This window comes from Ischnura elegans, chromosome 2 (assembly GCF_921293095.1).
Source record: "Ischnura elegans chromosome 2, ioIscEleg1.1, whole genome shotgun sequence".
Lineage (NCBI taxonomy): Eukaryota > Metazoa > Arthropoda > Insecta > Odonata > Coenagrionidae > Ischnura > Ischnura elegans.
Window position 1 is genome coordinate 55,227,280 of NC_060247.1, and position 23,115 is coordinate 55,250,394.

Consider the following 23,115-nt stretch of genomic DNA (forward strand, 5'->3'; position numbering starts at 1 on the left):
CATTGTTATTACCATATTATCTGATGAGGAATATATAATTGAGGTCACTAATTACCAACCTTACGTCAATAAATTGTTTAAGAGCAAATTTACACTAAAAATTTCGAACTAATAGCAATTACCAACACTTTGAATCCAAAACCTCATTCAGGGCGTAAGTAATTAACCCATCATAATCCAATGCTGCTTACAAGAAGTTGGATCGGGTTAGGATGGGTTTTGAATGTAAGCAACATTAAAAATGTAGAAATGATCTGCTCTATTCAGGAAATATCTTAGCTACGCATTATTTTGTGGTGTTAACTGTAATGATTAATAATTTATCCACCAAAATATTTATAATTGAGTGCAAAATTGTCGAGTTTTTATGATGAAAAATCTTGAAATTTGAATTCTACCAAAAGTAACTCTGGGTTAGAAAGGGTTAAAGCCGTAATTGTGGAAAATAGTCAAAACTTGATATGGCGAAGGAATCATTTGGCAAAAAATTAGTCCTCTTTAGTTGAAATTTACATTGAAAATACCGAGATAGTAGGTCTTGATTATGTGCTTACTGACATATCGTTTTACACCATATAGAATTTAAAAACACAGCTGAAAATATAGAAAAAAAACGCAAATATTTAAGGATAACTCACATCATGAATAGTCAAGAGCCGATGGTTACAATAAACATTAAAATAAAAACAAAAAATGCATTGAATTATTGATAATTATCATTTATTTCATTGCACATTTAAATAATTCGTGATACATCCGTCAATCAGTTCTTCATTAAATATTAATGAAGCAATTGGCATTGATACTTTCAATGCGACAAAAGAATAACTTAAAACCCAAAGAATCGTCCATATTCGATTGTATTTCATTCAAAAATGCTTTTAACATTTAAAAATGCTTTTTTAAATTAAATGCTTTCAGCAAGATTTGATAAATATATACATAATTTAGGAAACAAACACGCACCCTGCCATTAGCATGAGCTATGTATGTAGCTCAGCATCAGAGGTCATATTCATACCCAGCCGATTCAACGAATCGGTCACTATACCACTAATTAAAAAAAAATGAGATCTCTTCTCTTCGATGCAGAATTAGGTGCCTCCACGTTTTTAGGAAGAGAATATTATATGAATTCAAGAAAGGAAATAAAAACTATGGAGGAATTTTGTTCTGCCCAAGTGTGATCAGCACTTGCATGCAGAGCAGATTCCTTTCACAATCCTGAGCATCTTATCAGAGCACTTAAAACTTGCCAACTCTCTCCATCTATTTATTAGTGTACAGGGAAAACAACCTCCCATCATGCTTCGAGCCAATCAGTTCTGAGAGGTGCATGAAAAAAAGACTCCACACCTGTGGATTTAACCCGACAATGACACAGCAAATAGTTCATTCGGGCAGCGAAGAATAGCATTCGCTTCGAACCCAAAAATAACAGAATCATTAGCAAGCGAAATATATAAAAATAATAGAAATATTTACAAGCCGTGGAGGGAATTATTCACCCTGACGCGAGATTTCTTTCGGTTGAAACGTAATGAAATCGTCCTTGTGATGCACAAAGGTTGTAAATGATTTATGCGAATCACGTAACAGAAATGTATCTTTTCTAGGAATATAAAAATAGACTTTTCGTGAAAAATTCGACAGCTTAGGTGCGCTGTCGTACTCGGGTAAATGTTTTTGCTATTTTGACAGTGATTTTTTTAGTCTAAATTTGACATTATATTAAATTATTTCGCTTCTAAATGTCCTGAAGCCACTGCGGACGGAGATGATTAACTTTGAGACTTCACCTTAATATTTCAATCCTTAGAATCGCACTATCGTTCGGGCGTTGCTTGATCAAGGCCTGTTTGTTGTTATATAAAAGAGAATATCCTTCCCTTGGATAAAACCAATCGATATCCATTCTTAAAGACGGTCTAGAGTCGTTTCCAAAGCAAGTAAGGCGGCCAGAACACATCTGGGAACTCCTCCCACATCTTTTCTTCCCCTCTCGGCCACGCGGTTCCGGCTGAGTCAGTATTTTGTTCTTTCATTATATCCTGAGGGCGTAGCACTTGATGTGGGTGTGGGGCTCCTCAGGCTTGATCGGCTGCACCGCCCTCTCCCCGTACACCTTCACCTCCATCTCAGCGTAGTCCTCGTAGCTCAGCGAGTACACGCAATCCAGACCCGCCCTTTCCATCGCCTTGGCCGAGAACGCCGAGGTGCAATCCACCCGGAAAAGAGGGTACCCTTTACGCTTGGCCAGGTCGATGGACTGCTGCAGGAGGGCCGTGGCGATACCCCTTCCCCTGCACGAGTCGTCCACCGATATGATCCTCAGCTCGAACTGACGGTCAACGCCGAAGCAGCCCAACACGTCCGCGTTCCGCTCGACCGTTTCCAGGAGCCGGAGGATCCGCTTGAACTTCGGGTCGAGGCATAGGTCAGCCTCCTCGGCGAGGAGATCGGCGTCGCCTGGTTTCCCGTCGCCGTTGAGGGAGACGCCGATGATCTTGCCGGCCGCGGCACCGCCGGTCCCGGATTCGACGGCCATCAGGGAGAGGCCTTGTTTGAGGGTGGAGAGGCAGTGGGCCTCGAGGAAGAGCGAGGTTCCGGAGCCGTCCTGTGGGACGAGTTCGACGGCTCGGTTGATGGGCTCATCCCTGAAGAAGAAGCGGCGGAGGAAGTCGAGGACCCGCTCCGCGTCGCCCGGAGCAACTGGCAGGATCTCGTATCCGGAGTAGGTGGCCAAAGAGACGTCCTTGGAGGCACCCAAGAGTGTCTGAGAGGAAGAGAAAAAACAATTTAAAAGAGGTTAGCGCTGTCTGATTGCATTGCATCGAGGATAATAAATATTTCATATCATTATTACTTTTTGGGGTTAATTTACTTATTACTTTCGTAACATGAAATAATGACTATTTTTTGGTGACTCCATCAGGGGTTACTTAGATAGAGAGGTTTAATTAGGCAATGATTACAGTACATTTTCTAGTAATACCTTCAATAATAAAGATCTATTTAGATTCCAAAACAAAATGTGAAACATCTGTAATGTCAGCGAATCATGACTGAAATAATCACAATACACTCAAATTACATTTAAAACAATATAATAAAACGCGTGATGAGAAATTAGCAATTTTAGAGATACATATTTCGCTGGATTTATGTTATAGTTTCAGTTTCCATCATTATCGCTCTTTAATCATTGACATGAATGTTGGAAATGAGACATAACCACACAGATTATACAGAATCTATATTATACGAAGATAAAGAAAAAAAAACTTATAAATAAGTAAGACTTATCCTATGTGATTCGTTTACTCTTAACTTTTTAAGATAAAACAAAGAAATTTTAAAAAATCTAAAATTTCAAAATATAAGAGGTTCATTTTTTCCTGATTAATAGAAAAAGTGGTGTTTGGCCAGTACCAAAATGAGATGCTTATCCTACAGGATAACCCTAAAATATTTGTATGCATAGAGCAGGCAAAATAATTGAATAAGTATTGGCCGATTAATTGCACCGCCGTTTCAAGATCATTTTCAATTAATTTCTCATAAAAGAGTAATTATCATGATTAATTTTCTTCTCTGTGTATTTTCGCATTCATTAAATTAAAACACCTCACTCTTAATGGTTTACTACTTTGAACTATGGGGGAAATAAATCACGGCCTTTCTTCTCACAGGACGCGAATTATCAGCCTTTTCTAGGTCAGATGTTTCACATGAGCGTATCCAATCAATACTTGCCGATCATTTACATCTTTGAAAAGGATTTTATATATTTTATTGCCACAAGCAAAAAAAAATAAGGTCAGGGAGACAATTGGAGGCGCACAGACGCATTTGTAACCCGTCACGCGGACTATAAATCGCCCGAGAGAATAGAACATGATCTACACCGCGAAGCGAAAATCACGAGAGCCGTGTAGCAAGTGAACGGCTCAATGACCTTTATCCCTCGACCTACGCGCTCCGAAAGACACGACCGGGAAAGGAAGTAACAACCACTCATTCCGCTGCAGGAAGAGAGGAAGAAACAGAAGAATATTATGGGTATCCCTATCGGACGAAGGTCAATTTCACACTTCCAGACGCAAAGAGAGATGCCGTAACCAGGCGCACGGTCTATTTCCCCACTTAACGCGAAGGCAGCGCCCATAGCGACAACGGCTTCCTGAGTAACGACACTCAAGGTGTTGTGCAGCGGGAAGAGAGAGAGAGAGAGGAAAAAACGAGGTTCACTGCCCGTTTGAGCTTCCAAGGACGGCTGACATTCAAAAATGAGCGCTGTCGAGATCATCGACGATAGGCCTTTCTAAGACTTTTATCGTGGGCTGGCCAGCTATTCGCCTCGCCCTTGGCTTTCTTCCGCGGCGGAGGACCGGACTTTCCCGGGATCCACGGCTCCTTTCCCTGAGGCGTCGACCACCCGTCGGGCCGGACCTTTCCCACTCGAACTACGCCTAGGTGGTCAAACTACGCATACACAATTCCGTGAAAGACTGAGCTCTTTAAGTTCCGGATAAATATGAGTCAAAGAAAAACTAGAGTGACGTAAACTAAGGCCGCTCCGCAAGGTTTTGTGACATGCCTATTGAAAAGTGTGACTATACGTAATAAACGTGAAGATAGAAGTACGAGTAGTGGCCAATAAAAATCCTAAACTGAAATCAGTAGTAAAAGTATCTTCCATATCATGTTCTCTTGATCAGAAGTTATTTAATTCATTTGTATTTAACATTTACATTCAAGGATTTAACCATAAGGCAGTTCATAATTTTATGCATGAATTAACCCGGTAACGCCTGAATTAACAATTTCATCCCAACTTTTTCGTAATATTCAACTGTAAAATCTGATTGATTAGATGCAAATGAAATTCTTTTAGCACTAATAGTCTTGAAGATACAGCCTGCTACAATGTGGTACCGCTAGGGTCAAAAATCGAAATTAAATAGGCATTAGTAATTTCACATTTTAAAACCAGAAACGTTAAAAATTTTCAATTTTGAATAATAAATTATCAAAATTACTCAAAAATGTCAAATCTGCTTAAAAAGGCAAACTTTTCACAAAAACGTAATTATAAATATGCTTATTAGTTTTAAACTCTCAAAATCCCGAACAAATTACAATAAATAACAAAAAAAGCTCGTTTAGTGTTGCACTACCAGCTGGTACCATATGGTACCGGCAGGCGTTAACGGGTTAATGCCTAGAGCAATGCCGGCATAAAAATTAGCAGATACTGCTTTTGATTTACGTTTTTTTTTTTCAATCCTATCTAAAGTTTGGTTAGAAAATATTTTGCATTAGAATGTAAAGGAACCCTTCGCTTTAATTTCTCATTTTTTTGGCAGAACTACCATACATTGGGTGCCAATAAAGGCCCTTCAACTTGATCAATCAACAAAATATCTCTGCAAGTGAAGGATTCTGAGAATTGCAACTAATTATAGACATTAAATGTTCAAGAAAATAATTGGGTTGAGCAGACAAATCGTCCTCATAAATATTTTATCCCGTCCGTCGATTATAAAATTATAACGGGTAAGGTTGAATTATAATATCAAAAGTTAATTGAAAGGAATGAATAATTAATAAATTACGTATATTCTTGAAATATAAATTTAGTCTCTAAACCAGAAACATTTAACAATAAATTATCAACTGAGAGATACATAAAAAAGTTTGGGAAGTCACTTTGACTGGGCATAAGAGAAATTTTCGATTTTTACGAGTGTACAACTTCAAGGAAGAAAAAAAATTCGACGAATGCAGGAAGAAGATAAATGGAGGCGGAAACGTATGAGCGGGAAAAGAGGAAGGTTAGTTAACATTTTTGGGAATGAGACGACTCTAAGCCTTGGTGACGACAGAGTTGCCACTCTAATAATATATACAAACAAGATCGTGTAAACTTGCGTCAATTTTCTCATGGAAAATGGAAAAAGGCATCAAATTAAATACTTGTTAACAAAATTCATTAATATCATCACACTTATTCTCCTTCGTGATCACTAATACTATGGAAATAAAAAACATGAAAAGAAACGCAAGCGTCGTTATTAGCCAATGAGACACGTTAGGTGCATCAGGTGATCCAGGATTTTGACATTTTAATCTTTTTCAAATGCGTTGCGGTCTAAAACTGCTCTTTTCTGCGTTAACTCTGTGCCTACATGGTACTGGAAAGTTAAGGTGTCGTTGAAGAAGCTGACCACGCTCGCTAAGACCGCAACGATCCTCACAGTAATTAACGAGCGCCGATTATCGCCGTGTAATCTTCCTGAAGCATCAAGATCCGACAAGCTACACTAATTATCGCCCATTCAGTTGTACTCTATCGCTCTAAGCTGAAAAATGGCTATACATGCACAAGGAATGCCAAGCAAGACTACAATACAATGTATAAAACAGCCTGTAACCACCGGTGGAGTGAGACCCAGCAGACCTCAACCCAAGGAACGGTTCTAAAATATATTTAATCACAAACGGCTGCTCGTATGAAGGAATAATTTGTTGCGATTTAATTATAGAAATGTAATAAATAAATATTAATTGGCGGGTTCAACTAGCGCGCAAAAATAATATGCTTGCTTCTTGAAATGAAATACCCTAGTACGACTGTATAAGGCATAATAATAACTCAAAAAACATTGCTATGAACGATTTTTATGTTGAAATAACCGCCAAACGTTCATGTTTATCCTACGTTACCCTATGTTCTAAAATAAAAGTTAGCATATTATTTGTACTTAGATATTAGAATCGTGCAATTATGCGAGAGGTTTATGCCCAAAAACAAGATATTTCATGCAGTCGAGTGAAAATGAAACATTTCCTTTCGTCACTGACAGGATAAGATTTTTAAGATGTTATACCGTAGAGGATGAAAATTGCTTGCAGATCATCAAACTGGTATGGCTACATTCTAGCGTCAATGATCTTAAATTAAAATTTATGATTGTTGACAGCATATCAGTCGAGAGAGACAGCATATTAATTCACTCATTTCAACTAAAAAATGAGTTATAATGAAAGTAGGATATATTTTTGAATTGCAAATTTATATACACTTTAGAAATTCAAATTTGACCGTTATTTTTAAGCCTCCGCAAGAAATTATTAATGCGAACATTGTACGCTTTCATCAAAATTTAACATACCTCATTTCTCGAGCTTGCGGTATCGAAGCATGCCGACTTACAACCGATTAAAACCGGATTACACCCGATTCGAGTATCCTTTATTCCGAAGCATTCCGAACTCTCCACAAGTGGTAATAATCGAGCGTATTTCAACCACGTTGAGTGACGTCATGGAACCGTTCATGCAAGTCTCCAGACACTTCACCTAGCTTCTTTGAAGTGGTTTGAAAAAGGGAAGGCATTAGACAGCGTGGGTCTCGACGTAATGGGCTCGCGTAATACCCATGGGTTAAGCATAGCTAATTCAGCTTAGGGAAGTTAGAATATCCCACCCTCATTGAGGTGGAATAAGCTACAATTATCCTAAACTACAAGTAACTGTTCCACACCTACCCGATGGTTCAATCTTAAGGTTGGTATCGGTATGTTAGGGTAGGCTACACCCTGGATGAGCCACAGACAGGTTAGGTCTACTCATTTAGAATTTGGGGGCCAATTTCTTTCCCCGGGCCACCTCGCACATTGAGAATTTCGTTTGAGGTGCCCGACGGCTTCCCCAGGGATTTGGACCCGGAACCGTTCGATCAGCAGCCCAACTCTGTATCCACAACCCCAATTACTGCCCACAGAAAATGGGAAAACCAACCTATGATTTAGAGATGGTACAGAGATTTTTTTCTCGAAAACTCTCGAGGCAGGTACATCGAATTCTTCCGACTTCGCAAGGCCACTCTCCTAAGGCGGGGTCTAACACTCTTACACTTGTTTACTCTGCATCCTCAAGAGGGATTAGAGTTGGGAAGTGTTAAAAGAAAGAGAGATCGTCGTAATGATTAACCTCCCATAAAGATGGGACAGGACGGAAGAAGGATAGAAGAATCTCGCGCCGTAATTAAAGTGATGAGAGCTACCACAAGCTAAACCACATTTAATCTCCTTCGATAGAGGAAAGACAAGAACATCCTTGAAAGGTGATGGCCTAGAGATTTTTCAAGAGGAAGCATTTGAAATGTGGTGCTACCGAAGAATTATGATGGTGAAACGGATCGACCGAGTAAGTAATGGGAAAGTGCTAAGAAGAGTGGGAGAAAAGAGAATTCTTCTAAAGTCCTACGAAATAACGGAACGACTTAGTCACCTCATGAGACACGACGGCCAGATGAAGACAACCATCGAATCACAGATAGACGTAATAAAGTTAATGGGACGGTCCCTAGTAAGTTTCATAGGACGGATAATTAATGATGTAAAAGAGAAGAAATGTATCACTGTGAAAAGGCTGGTAGATAAGAGAGCGGAATGGAGAGTTGAGTCAAACCACACTGAGAATCCTTGACTTATAATAATAATGAAATGCCTTTATTCGGGCGAGGTTGAGACTAAGAAGTCCCCTCTTCCACCTACTTATGGTTCTGACGATGCTCAACAGACAGCACAGCGCCCAAGGAGCGTTCCCAATGACCTATCTTACTTAAAAACCAAGTTGCCCCATTCGCAACGTTAATTCCATCCCATCCCGACTTCGGGTGGGCTTCGGCCATCTGAAAGGCCCCACTCGGCGTTACCCGGGCTCGTTTCCGACCGCCTTGCATAAATCTCCATCCCATTGTGCAGAGCGGTGAAAGGCTAAGATTATTTTTTTTTGCATCTCGAAAGATAGTTCCCCATTCCATTGCGCTCAGAGATATGGGAGGTCATGGAGCCGGAGACTGATGCAGGACGGATTCAAAGAGCAGAGTGGGTGGGTGGCTTTTAGTCGGTGCGTGGCCCATAATTCACTGGGGGAGGGGGGGGGGGGGGCGCGTGAGCACCACGGGCGATTCCGATCGCGAATGAAAAGTGAGAAATTACAGGGTCCACCTCTTCAACGGTTTTAATTCTCGTGGGGCTCGCGGGTGGCATGTGATCGATGGATGGGCTAGTCGAGGCTTTCTACCGAATCGACGTGTGCGGGAAATTGTGTGCCAGAAAGAAGAAAGTGCCCAAAGCATTGGAACTCCCTAAACTATTGGCCCAGGGTCTTTTCTCATGAGCAATTAAATACTATTGATTTCCCAATCCATCCTTCCTTTATGCCGAATTCTCATTTTTTTCGAATTTATCACGAACTCAAATTAGGGGGCAGTCCCTCTTCCTGTATCACCTCGTACTTCGAGGATTTTATTTGGAGGTGACAAATGGTTTCACCTTGAATTTGACCCAGGGACCCATTGGTCAACAGCCAAGCGCTCCACCAACTAGGCTAACACGCTCCTTGTAAGCGCTGACTACAATTGACTTTATAGGCGACTACTATCTTGAGAAAAATCTCTGTCCCATTTCTAATTCACACGATGGGTATCCATTTCTCAAGGAACAATAAATAGGTTTCGATGGATTTGAGTGGCGCCGCTTCAATAGGGCAATGGTAGAAGGTGTTTGTACACCAGCCAAGACCCTCTAAGAGAGTGATGACAAATTTAAGTGCCGGCGCGATTAATTTGACGGACTGAGTTAAAGTATGTACTAGCATTTACCAAAGTCTTCCACTGTACGGGAGAAAAACGAATTTCTACATCGGAAAAATATCTTTTCTAAAGGCAAAGAGAATTTTCTCGCTTCTGTTGAACCTCGAAATATAGAGCCGTTCTGGGATCCTGATCGCCCAGTAACTCTTAGAGACATCTGGTTTAATTGCTGAAGTAAATTAATCTTCGCACGTAACCTCTGAGTCTCGAGCGCCTGGAGATCATATTTCTTTCTTCCTATTCTCCTTCCAAGCCAATTCATTTTTACTTTCCCTTTCAGGCGTGTTGCGTAGAGGAACTGGTGAGCTTGTGGACCGGTAGTCATGAAAAAAACCCTTGCAGGTTAATTTTAAATTGATTCCGCACTGTATAGTTCTGAGAACAATCCTCTTCCCTTTTGGTTTTTAATGAAATGAATTTTATCCTGGGAATGTTCCTCTAAAGGTTGGTTAATTCCACCTGATGATTCCTCTCAATTTCAACCCAAACATTTATTGGTGTAGTTAGAGTTTGGGTGTTAACAAGCTACTATGAATTCGTAATGACATGCTTTAAAAGCCAGCTCATATAAATTTGGCGGCAAAAGAGTTAATTTCATATAATAAGCCTTGATTAAAACACACATACATATATATGCCTAAATATAGGCGGATCACAGGTTTCGAGTTAAACTTGTGGAAAATCACGTTTAACCAGAAGGATACCTCAGGTTTATCATATTTGTGCGACCTACAAAACACTTTCTCATCATAATGTATCACACATCGATTAAAAAAAAGCCTTCCAAATTAACCACCAATTAGTCCTGTAAATAATAATCCACGCTGTATCAAAACCTTTTCAATCAGCCTGACACCGATTTGTATATTTTATCAATATAAAAATCACAGCACGAAAACATGTTTTCTCAAGCTTATGGTAATCACTCGGTAAAAATTCTTTGTTTTGATTTGGAAACAAGATATTAAGTTATTCCTCAATATCACCCATAATTTGCGTATAATTCATGCCACACAATTGAGAAGCTTAAAATACGGTACTTTTACCTGAAGACTATTCCAAGATGGCAAAGTAATTTACAGCTTATTAACTGTATAATAGAGATTTTATAAAATATAGTTTAGCTAAATAAATAAAAAATATAACCCCGACAACATTTTTAAAATAAAAAAATATTGGCGTAATCATAAAGGCTGTCAAGGCATGTGCCCAAGATTTATAATTTTTTAGCACCGGAAGAGATGCTGTTAAATCAATTACGATTACGTGCATATGTGCTAAGATTAGATAACATTGCCACCATACCATACTCTTGTTTGACAAGAATACGCCTATTTATATAACCAATGCCTATTTATACATCTCCAACTTGGCGCAAAGACAGAAACGCTATCCAGTGATCTCTGTAGTAAAATTTGGCATCCTATCGAAGTTTCAACGGCTGCAATACCCTCGCCGAACTATATTCGCTGGACTGATAATCTTTGGCATAAGGCAATCTCTTCAGTAGGCCATGGAGCTAATTAAATACAATCTCAAGATGGTAATGAGTTAACGAAGCGGCGCGTCTGTACAGTTTCAGTTTGGCAATGTATCGAGCAAGCGATTTTGATGTATTAGACGGATCCGTTGAGGCCTAAACTTAAGAACCTGTCTCACGACATTTATATTGTTTCACGACACGTATATCGTTTCCATATCAGTAAGATCTTAAACGCATTCTTCAGATCACATATCAATTGCAGAGGTTAGTTTTCATTGAAAACGGCGATTAAGTGGTGGGGTTTTTCCTCGAGGGACATTGTTTCAATTTTCCAATATTCAAATCAGAAGAGCGGCCATGACCAAATAAAACTGAAAATGAAAGCCTTTAGCCGGGAACGGAGCGATTTATTCGAGTCATAATGCGCTCTGACGATATTCAGGGCAATCGGTCAATGCTACATATACCTGACTCAGATGTGTATCATAGAAGAATATAGATCGAGACAAAAAAACTATTTTTCACGATTATAACCACATATGCACCTATAATTAAATACGATTGAGCCTAAAAAACTTTTTCAGCCCAGTACAACTCTGAAATCATGAAAATACTGAAATTTAGGAATCGAAGAAAAATGGCAAAAAAAGTGAATTAAGCGCTTCCGCGTTCAGCGTTTTCACGACAGCCGATGGATACAAATAGAAATATTTATCTAACATTGACCTTCGCCGCTCATAAGAGTTATTATATTTATAGGACAATTTAGCTTGCACCACGTAACTGTAGCAGTTTTGCGTATCGATATTATTTGATTAATTTTTAGTTGCTTCAATCTTTTCCTGCCTTCAGAATAGCGTATGAAATACTATGACCATAGATGGATTATATTCATTTATGCAAAAGAGCACTAAAATTTTTTTATAAAATACTAAAATTGTCATTTTTTTCCTACCTTGACCTCATTTAATTCATGGTTAATAATAATAATAATAATAATAGTAATAATTGTAATCTTTTTATGTTTTCCGGCCTTCACCTTAGATCTTGCATAAATCTAGACCGTAAACATGCGTCATAAACGTGTTCGCTAATAAAGGGGATTGGAGTGCTAAACTCCAGAATGTTTTATTTCCATAGCCTGCCCACGGTATCCAAGACTTTCTGCTCTATTTGGTGCAAAGCAGGACACATATTTTTACCAATCCTAAGTTACTTTTCCTCCGAGAGCTAGCCGTGCCAAGTAGTAATTCTCGATAGCCGTTACGCAGTTCTAACCCCAAATGCGCTGCGATACTTCGCCAGCCCAATGGTGGTTTATTGTGCACTACAGTTTAAATCGGATTGAACGAATGCCAAGAACTTTTACGACAGTGTACTTTCAAAAGAGAAAGCTGAATGATATTTGAACCATGACTTTTCGCTAGGGCAGAGCCAGAAACGAAGATAAATCATAAGCCGAGCTGTGCCGAAAAATCGTACCATTTCTCAACAGCTGTATATAATAAGGTGAATAATAAATGCAACAATTTCTAGGAATTGGTAGTAATATTTACTGGGGTAGAATGCTACTACTAAAATTAGAATCTAAAGCGCTTATCAAGATTTAATGCATACCACAAAAAACCATTCCCCAACAATCACCTTCGCATATTTGAAATCATGACCAGGGATGAATTATGCAATTATATATTTAGACAACTTTTAAAATAACCAACGGGAAAAAAGTTACGGATATTCTTGAAATGGTGCCGAAAGAAGTTTGTTTAAATGATGGAGTAAAAATATTTGGATTGAATGGATAAATTAAGATTTAAGTTTTACGCTCGTGAAGAAACATTAGGTGACTAAATACGGATGATTAATGTAAAAACGAAGAATATGATAGAACTCTTTAAATAGCAAGGCAATTATCGCTCTGAAAGTGGCAAAAATATTAAGTAGAAGGTGTACAAAGTTTATTGAAAATTGGAAAAAGCATTAGAATGGGGTATAGCAATTAAAAATACATGATTTCATTTTATATGCAGAACCTAACACAATAACTGAAAGCGCTAAACGAAAAATATCCCTCATAACTTTACGTTGAAAAGATAGGCTACACAAGAACATCGATAATGAATTTTAATCGCAGAAAATTGAAATTTGAAATTATTTTTGCGGTGGTAGTCTGATTAGATAATGAGAGGGAGAATTTAAGTTTCCGAAAGTAAAAATTAATTAATTTAAGGTGAAACCATTATCCTACTGCGGACACGTATGCGACTGAAGGTTAATAAAATGGAGGTCAAGGTATTTCCGCAATTTGAAGCAGTTATGGGAGTTCCAGTTCGTAGTTGATACTTTGTTTGCAATGCCAAAGAGTAGACTTTCAAGGGAGCCGAAAATGGTGAAAAAGAAACTGGTTTCTTTATTATTCTCCGCATATGGTAACGTAGTAGTGAGTAGTTTCAATGGAAGGAAAATTACAGTAAGTATAATGAAATTTAAAATATTCGATATAGGGGGTGGTTGTGAGATTATTAAAATCGGTATAGTTCAATGCACACGTATTAAAAAAGGATCAAATATGGACACTTGTTAGCAAAATTGGGTGTAAATTTAGAGGATATTATAGGTACTTCGAAGCATAATTTTTACATTTAGAGAAAGATTGATTGACTAAATGGTATAGATTTGTATATATAACTGGAAATTCTAATTATTACGGTACATAGGACTTATTTCATGACCAACATATCTTTTTTATAAAGAAATCAATACGAATAAAATTATATAGAATTTAAGAGATCCCTGAAAGTTAACAAGCCATATGTATTATTTTTAAATGAATGCTATCAACATAATTTCACTCCTAAATTTAAAAATTTAGGGGGTAAAAAACTAATCGTGAGATATGATAACTTTATGATTGCAAAGTGCTTCACTGCACTGAATAAGTTGCAAAATTAGGCGGTGTTTCCTGATTAGCAACGCAGTGTTACTACAAAGAATCACCTGGAGGTTGTTCTTGGTTCCACACATTATTATTATTATTATCAATTATATAAATGGCGTACCTTAGCTTTTTGTAATCTGAGTTCACAAACGACAAATTTTAGGCAGTTGGATTATCTTTTTAACTTCCGCAAATACCCTAGAAAGATTTCTGAAGAGTTTTTTAGCGATTTGCAGTAAACAATGAAAATAAGTGGGACTGTGCTTATCAAAAAATTAATAAACATAGATAAAGCCTACTAATGAAAAATTGGGTGAAAAGTACACCATACAGGGATACATCCTATCTAATGTGTAAAATGCCAAAGGATTTAAGAATACAACGCTAAGTTCACATACATATTATGAAAAAAATTTTAACGTACTTTGGAACTCGAGATACCAGGTAGCTCAATGTTTTTAGATTATTTAAGAAGGTAAACGGTATAACCCCAAAAGTGAACCACTTGCATAATATTTTGAAGTATTAATTTTTGAAATTTCGTCTATAATTTAGGCCATTTTGTCTATCTTTCGATTACTCATATTACCGTCCACTGAGGAAAAGTGGCCAATACTATGTGAATTTGCAAAGAAATTCCGGGAAAATAAAATATTTTGGGAGTAAAACGGATGGCCCTAACTATGATGAACAACTTTATGATTTTTAGCGGAGAATATCACTACACAACTGATATACAACATTGGTTGTTAACAAAAAATTATTCCATATGCCATCATACAAAAATAAAATAAGTACCACTCTAAAGTAAATGGAAGCATATGATAGCAAAAAGGCAAGGGATGACGCGATTTAAACTTGAAAAATATTCACTCTTAACCCATTAGAAACCGCTGGAGGGAATTAAAAGCATAATGCACGGACTGATCCCCATTATTTATACAAATAATTGCAGAAGAGGAAAAAACACTTTTCCACCAACCTCATCATGCAGAATCCTTCAATTGAATCGTTTCAATTACTAACTAACTAAATAAAATGCCGAGGATACTTTTCTATTTTGCTGTTAAACAAAATGGTGTTTCAAAACTTATGGAGGAGTCTATAACGAAAATGAAGGTGAGGTTAACAAATATCCACTAGATAGAAATGAACTTACACAAAAGTATGCAAATCCTATAAAAGCAATATGTGAGAAACTGCCTCATCAACTGGAATGATGATCTCGCGCCATTTTCATTGGTTCATGTCTTCAATCCGAACGCCACCAAAGTCAAATTATAACAAGGTATCGAAGCAAGTTATTTTAAAACAAGTTGAGAAGGCGCTTCACAACTGCGAATTTCCAATTATAGTACGAGTAAGAACGAAAAACTAATTAATAACGACCATCAGGAACCACTTGATGATATAAATTTTAAAACCTCCACCAGGGCAATCGTACCCACTCAAAATGGCAACACGTTGACCAAAAAAATGCATAACAGCGTACATGGGAATGAAGAGGAAGAATAATAGAGAAATATAAGGCAAGATTATCTAGCGTCGGTGCTTATTATGTCACAGAATATAAATCTAGTTCCAGCGATTGAAGATTTACATCCAAAACATGTATTTTAGCTGAACTTCTCGCTATTTCCGATATTTTTTCCCCTGCCATTTCGTACGGGTGATCAGAAATTAAAGGCAACACTGCATTAGGCTATTGACGACACTAGCACTTTTGTTTAGGATAACTTAATACTTAAATGTGCAACGATTCTGATGGAGATACGTAAAATATTATTTTTAAATGCTCGATTTTTGAATTTCTTCAATTGAATCGTTTCAATTATTAACTAACAAAATAAAATGCCGAGGATACTTTTCCATTTTGCCGTTAAACAAAATGGTGTTTCAAAACTTATGGAGGAGTCTATGACGAAAATGAAGGCGAGGTTATCAAAGGAAAATAATTACCATAATTCATTTTTCCACATTTATGGAGATATCTTCAATGTAAATGGAGGGTCATTCCTAATATTACTTAAAATTACACTTCGAATAATTGGCAAATTTGCTAGTTACATGCAAAGAGCATTATTTATAAAAGTATAATCACTAGAGTCTTCGAATGAGCGGTATTTCACAGGGCAACAAGAGGACACACAACCCGAAAACCTTCAGGAAAAAAACTAATTTTTTTCATAGAGCAGCAAACACGAAAATTTAAGGGAATGAATTATCTTCCCTTGGAGGATATTAAATTTTTTCACCATAGAGAAACACACGAATTAGGTGGCCAGAGATTATGATAAAAAAGGGCATATGAAACACCCATCTCCCTTACCTTTCCGAACCACGGTTCCTGAGCGATGGCACCGAATTGTGTGGCCATTTTCCCTCGTGTTCTGCAACTTCTCCCTCGAACAAAAGAACAATCCTGCGGCGATCACCGACGAGTTTCTAACTTCTCCCTCGCTTCCTACTTCGACGATAGTCGCTTTAAGCAGAAATCGAATTCAATCTCTCTTCACTTGAGTCTCCCGCTAAAACTTGGCGGAACCCTTTTCTGGTCTCGACAAACAACACACAAAGATCTCCAACCCCACCGACGGTCTGGTTCTAAATGTGCTCGGGAAGCGTCCATTGCCGCTATTTAACGCGTCGCTGCCATCAACAAAGCGATCGCGATGTGGAGGATGGGGGTAGGAAAAGTCAGCGGCGGGAGAGTTGGAGTGGAGGCGGGCGGGGACAGAAGGACTTCCGCGCTGGAGAGGGTACGAGTGGGGCCCAGAAGAAGGGGAAGCAGAGCAAGGGGGGGACGCAATCGAAGGAGTGGGAGGGGTCCTCCAAGTCGGGGAAAAATAGCTGAGGGTGGATGGAGGGGCGTATTATTAAAAGCGTAAAACTATGCATCATAATTCACAGAATTTATAACGAACCAAACCGGTTCCTACACCTTCGCTCCTAAAATAAAAGACATTCATTCATTGTATTAATTGCAATCTTAATATTTATATACTTTAGACTCCATTTTTCCCTTTCCTAAGCTGGTTCCTCCAGTTTCTGCACATTTCCTACACCTACAACTCATTCAATCTTTTCCAACACCATCGGTTCATAATTAAAGATTCATTAATTCATTGTAGAACTGCAATCTTAATATTTTTGTACCGTAGACTCTCATTTCCCCTTTTTTCCAAGCTGGTTCCTCCATTTTCAATGCATTTCTTCTTTCTTGTGAGCATTATTTATATAAATTCTTACAAAATGATCTTCTTATCAAAGGTACTCAGAGTATAATAATTGATTACAAAGGTAAAATACTGCATATATTATGCATTAATTCACACAATTTATCACAAACCAAACCGGTTCCTATACCTTAGCCCCAATATAAAAAATGAATTCATTCATTGTAGGATTCCTACATCTTTGCTTCATTATCAAAGATACATTCACTCATTGTAGGAACTGCAATCTAAATATTTTAATTCATAAGACCTCCATTTTTCCCTTTTTCAAGCCGGTTCCTGCAATTTTGATACATTTCTTATTTCTTATGTCCATTATCCACCCCTAATTCTTAGATCCCCATTAAGGGAGATCCCCAAGGATCTTGCAAAGGTACTCATAGGAGTTGACCTAACGAGTTGCAATAGTAAAGCAATGCATAGATTATGCTTCTTAATAGGTGAACCAACTCTACTTTACAAATTATCGCCTGAATCTATCCATTCCATTACCATAACATGAATGCTCGAGAACCTGTCCGGTCATAAAATTTAACTTATTTCTAGCTTATTTTGGCGGTCGATCACCCTGACGACTACATGTGCACTCAATTTCACGTCTGGGAACTCGAATACCAGTAATAGAGTACATTAGAAACACTCCTAGGTTATTTCATCCCTGACTAATTCTAGGAATTTGAGCACGCAGACACACATGGGTGCTCCAGATAATTACGTCAGAGTATGCAAGTAATATAGTACACTAGGAAAACTCCTAGATTGCGCTACAGGCGTTGCCCCCGCAATTTTCGGTATCAACGCTTCTCTTAATCTCTCTCCCGAGAAGCGGATTCAAAATACTCGGAACGAGTGACCGAAGGAGTCACTTCAGGAAAGACCGGCGAAAGGGCGAGACGGAAGCGGAGTTCGCGGAGTCGTGTGCCGGGAGAAAAAGGGAAATCGCGCTCTTTCCCCCTCCGTTGACGCAAAGGCCATATTTTCACCGGGAGGGTGGAAACTCCCACGCTGAACAAGGGTTGGGCTCCATGGAAAAATTAGGATAAGGGTTGCGGTGGGCGGTGTTGACAAGGGTGCCAATGGAAATGTGACTCAAATGGATATGGTTAACCGATATCAGAGTATCGATGAAGGTTCACACTACCTACTGGTTCCGTGAACTTCCCCGATGTCCCGGAGATTTCTAACAGTGAAGATTTTACGGGTAGTCCACCGGGTCAATTGGTCCATTTATTTCCACGCCTCGTTTGGCTGAGTTTCGCGTAATTCGCTGAGCCGTCAGGGCGTTCGTCGACTCAGTCAGTGATGAATGTAGATTATAATTGTGTGTGGGGCCAATGTCATTGTTAGGTTAGGTTAAATTATATCAAGTAAAGAAACTCAATTAAGCATAGAGTTAAAGATATTTATACGCTACGTTATTACGAGTAAAAAACTAAGTAAGCGCATCATAACAGATATGGTGAATATTTTAAGTCAGCCTTCCTTCTCATTACCTACCATAGATTTCGAAGTCACCCTCTTCTCACATTATCGCACAATATGTAAGGGAATACTAAAAATAACTAATGCAAGCTAAACCTGAACATCGGATCTATTTCTAAATTTTGATGTTTATACCCAAAAATTCATTAATCTTGAAACTGAAATATATCCACTATCATGTGGACCATCAGTATACCAATATAAGGCACTGTGTCGATCACGGTTTGACGTTTTTTGTGAGCTGATGTTTCCAATATTCAAGCACTCCTTTTGTCTCCAGCAATTACATCGCCATTGTTGTGAACTCAGATTCCATGTTATGAGATAATCTCAATAGAACCCCTCGCTTACCCAAGCATAAGTTTTCCTTCGACTTTATGCTTTAAACTCTGTAAGCAGATTAACGAAATTCATACTTCATTTCAAACTTCTCTCAAAAGATTGTGACAGTCAAAATGTCTCTTCTTAAATGCATGAGGACGGTTCAACTCCACTCAATTTGTTCTTATCGCGACGTTCTTCTCTTTAAAACCTTTTGCCTTCATCTTCAAAATATCAGGCTGAAATTAAGCTCTTACCTTTTTACCTGTAACTCATTTTTGAGAATGTCATACCAGTATTTTCTCAGATGTGAAATTTATATATTTGAGAGACACGACAAAAAGGTTGAGAGACGTCCTCACTACCATAAATACGCAATATTTCAAGGTGATGACACAAGTTTAAACAGGTAATGCGTCACGAAATGAGATTCAATAGGACATGTCGAGCGAAAGTGATACGATCTCTTAAGGAATTTTCATGCACACTGTCGTTTCAAAACTGGTTATTTTTGGACAGATGTGTCCATGATGGTACGTAAGCCAGAGGCGATATATTCTGTCTTTCTTCTTCCGGTCACTTAGCTCACTAAAACGTAGTGCACCGATTTCCTTGAGAACGAAACGTTCGAAACATAGAATTACTCATATCACCGTTGCAAAACCTTAGAGTGGTGTTCTTTGAGTAACGAGAAGGATCCAATTTCTTTATACCTCTCAGGCAGCCAGAGTCCCAAACCTTACGTCCGACGTCATTGAGTATTCCTTTTCCGTTAATGAACCTTTATTTCATTCATATCCATTTCAAGATAACCTAAGGCCGTTTTCGAAATGTCTCACATTTACAATGCAAACAGGAATAAGGTCACGTTGAAATTTCGTCTTAGACTATTTACGTACTGCAGCAGCATGTCAAAATCACGCCATCGATACCATTGACATTGATGACGTATTACATGAATTGGGTGAAAATACACCTCAGTATCACGTCATCAAGATAACCAAGGCTTGGTGATGTAATTTATCCTGTCTATTCACGTGGTCACGATGGAATCGTCGGCACTTTCAAAAAGAGCTAAACCAGCCAGATTTGCCCCTCTCCATCATGAACTACGTCCGCAGTCATTTCCCTCTAAATGGACAGACTCTCCCTCGGGTGCAAATAAAAATGCAATACCTTCATTACAGATGTAAACAATAGCATATTTTTTTCTTAAATCTGCCTTGAGGATTTATTCTTTGGAAGTTACACATTTCGGAAGCTAAAAAACTGACGATTGGTAATCGTAATGTCATTTAGTTGACTATGACATATGGTATATTCTCTTCAATGTTTCCAATTATTGTTAAAAACTTATTCATCTTGTATCATTTGCTTGACATAACGTTATCAGAAGCGATAAATAATTAGTCACTGAATATTATGAATTATTAAGTCTTCAGTCACCCGCGACGCCATCACCGCGATAATAAGTAGTCCGAGAAAAGGGCTGGCCTCCTTACTTAGTCTGGGGTGAGTTCTACCCTTCCCTATCCATACCCACCTAGGGTCTGAAGCACTATCAATGAAAACAGTGCGATGGGAATAATCACGGTATTAATTTATTTCAGGCCAAAGGAATGTATTTTCATTTAAAATGACTTCAATTGGAGAAATAAATACAAATTTTATCTATCAGCGAAGTGACGTACAATCTAAGGAAAGACCACGTGCGGAAATATTTTTTTCGTGACCGCTAATCACTATCTAAGTTTCTGATTCGTGCTGCAAAGCTAGGAGAAAATCCCTCTGTCACATAAAGGAGATGATTTAAACGGGAGTACTTTAAAAGTGACTCAAGGATGGAGCACAGAGGCTAATTATGTTTATTAAAAAAATCACATTTTTCTTTCACACTTTCTCGAATATCTCACGGAAGAAACTTTGTAATAGCAATAAAATAATGGCACCTGTTTAGACAATGCTTTTCGGACGGATAGAGAATTCTGAACTACGGTTACCTTGAGGAAGCCCACCAATTGCGACCAATACAGCGGTTTTCAGACCCCAAGTTGATCTTTTGTGAACAGGTGCCGTGAGAAGCCTTCTCGTACAGGGCGTGGCAACTTAAGCTATATGTTGATGGTTTACGCTATGGTGGCGTCGTATAATTAAACTGCTTCACTTCACAACTGGTCCTCACACGCCTGGCAATAATTGGTTGTTTACAGTGTTCTACAACTGTAAACAATCGATCAACGGAAGCTCTAAGTGAAAAGATAATACTGGCCACGGGGCTAAAAGTCGGAAGGGTTGCCAGTCAAAGCACGGTAATGAAAGAGAATGGAAAATTTCGCTTCTCCGTCTTGCGCCAAAGTGCTAAGTCGAATCGCAAGCTATCCGAGAGCAATTTCGAACACCCTTGAATTATTGTATCACTCGGCACTGGAGTCAACACGAATGAAGGAAAGTGTCGAAAAACAATAATTCTCCATTATCTAAAAGAGGAGTGATTTGTGTTACGGAATTCAAAAGCCGGGGTTTGATATTTCCGCAGTTTAAAATCAGTTCCATTCTTGCGTAAAACTTGCTAATGGGAGAGTAATACGGTTTCATCATTCACCTTAAAAGGCATAGCATGAGCTTACTACAAATTACTCCGCATGACTTCAAAGGAGTGTGAGCTTTATGGAAATGAAAATTGAGGAGGTACTTTATCCACGAGCTATATCTGACCCGCAGCGTGGTCACCATAACTAAAAGAACTGTCTCAAGATCGTGCTTAGGGCAGAGCTGACAGTCGGATTTATTTTCGATTAGGTAACTTAAAAATTGAAATCCCACAATCTCATGAATTCTATGATAACTTCTTTTTAATAGATGATCCTCCTTTCCCAAACAAGCATTTCTGAATGATCGTACCATGATGTTAAGTACGAGTGCTCGATACTCAAATTGAAATTCAACGTAAAGAAGATGTTTCAGAAAACATTTTGAAAGATCCGTCCTATCACGCTATTTCTCGAATAGTACCGATATCTAGAATTTTGTGAGTTTAGATTTAAGATATACATGTAATTACGTAATTCTCACATCAGGAGTTGACTACCACTGATGCACATCGAATGAACTAGAAAATTGCTTGGAAACGACCTTCCGAAGCTGAGTACGGGTGAACGTTGAAATAGTTGGCTCAACGTCAAGAATACAGAAACCGGAGGAAAATCAAATATTGACAGTCGTCAAAATCAAATCATAAGGATCGAGCACATTGACAGTGAAGAAAGCACATTTTAGGTATCACACACTTGATTGTATTTCGACTGATTGATGTCCAAATTGTATTTTAAAGTAAGAAATGCAATGGTACATTTAATTGAGGATGGAGATGTAAAATTCATAACACATTGGCTTGAATAGACTACAATATGATAGAGGAAGAATTGAGCAGACTTGGTTGTTATATTCCGTGACGAATCTATAAATCATCATAGACTGTTTCGCTCGCATATAATATTTCACAATGGCAGTAGCAACAGCCAAAATGTGGACTAAGTGACATTCGAAATAGACAAATGCGGCAGATGAAGTGAGAAGCGTTTCCCGGAAGTTCTCCATCCCCAGGAAACTTTCGCGAAATCTAATGCAGAACAAGAGTAAAATATTCATCAATGGCAAATTTGAAAATAGTTTTCATTATTATAGTCCCATTTTGAATTGAAATAAACTGCTCCTATATGGCGTTAGATTATCTCTTGAAAAAGGAAACTTCACAATGGAACATGAGTAATTTTCTCTTTCACAAGGCAGTGCAATGTCTGAAAAACTTTCATTAGATATCATGCTGATTATCTGCGCAGTATTTGAGTCGGTAACGTAAACACAATTTTAATGTAATGACTTCAATAGAACAGCCAAACGCAGTTTTTTTTACCGCGCCAGGAATTAATTGAATTGCAACGAGAGTGATGATAAATACTTAAACGCTTCATTGAATTTCATCTTAAAC

General features: G+C 38.3%; 1 protein-coding gene across 2 annotated transcripts in view; it reads right to left on the minus strand.

The window, feature by feature from the left end:
• Window positions 1-703: 703 nt before the first annotated feature.
• Window positions 704-23,115, minus strand: part of LOC124153761 (arylalkylamine N-acetyltransferase 1-like) — a 218,562-nt gene continuing 196,150 nt past the window's right edge. Inside the window, exons 1-2 of one of the 2 annotated variants that reach the window (XM_046527113.1) lie at window positions 16,418-16,758; window positions 704-2,776 (exon numbers count right to left, since the gene is read on the minus strand). In XM_046527113.1, the coding sequence (XP_046383069.1) occupies window positions 2,045-2,776; window positions 16,418-16,465 (780 nt within the window). In that variant the 5' untranslated portion in view covers window positions 16,466-16,758 and the 3' untranslated portion in view covers window positions 704-2,044. Of the gene's footprint in view, window positions 2,777-16,417; window positions 16,759-23,115 lie in introns of those variants that run through there. The other variant, XM_046527114.1, reaches the window with a different exon arrangement.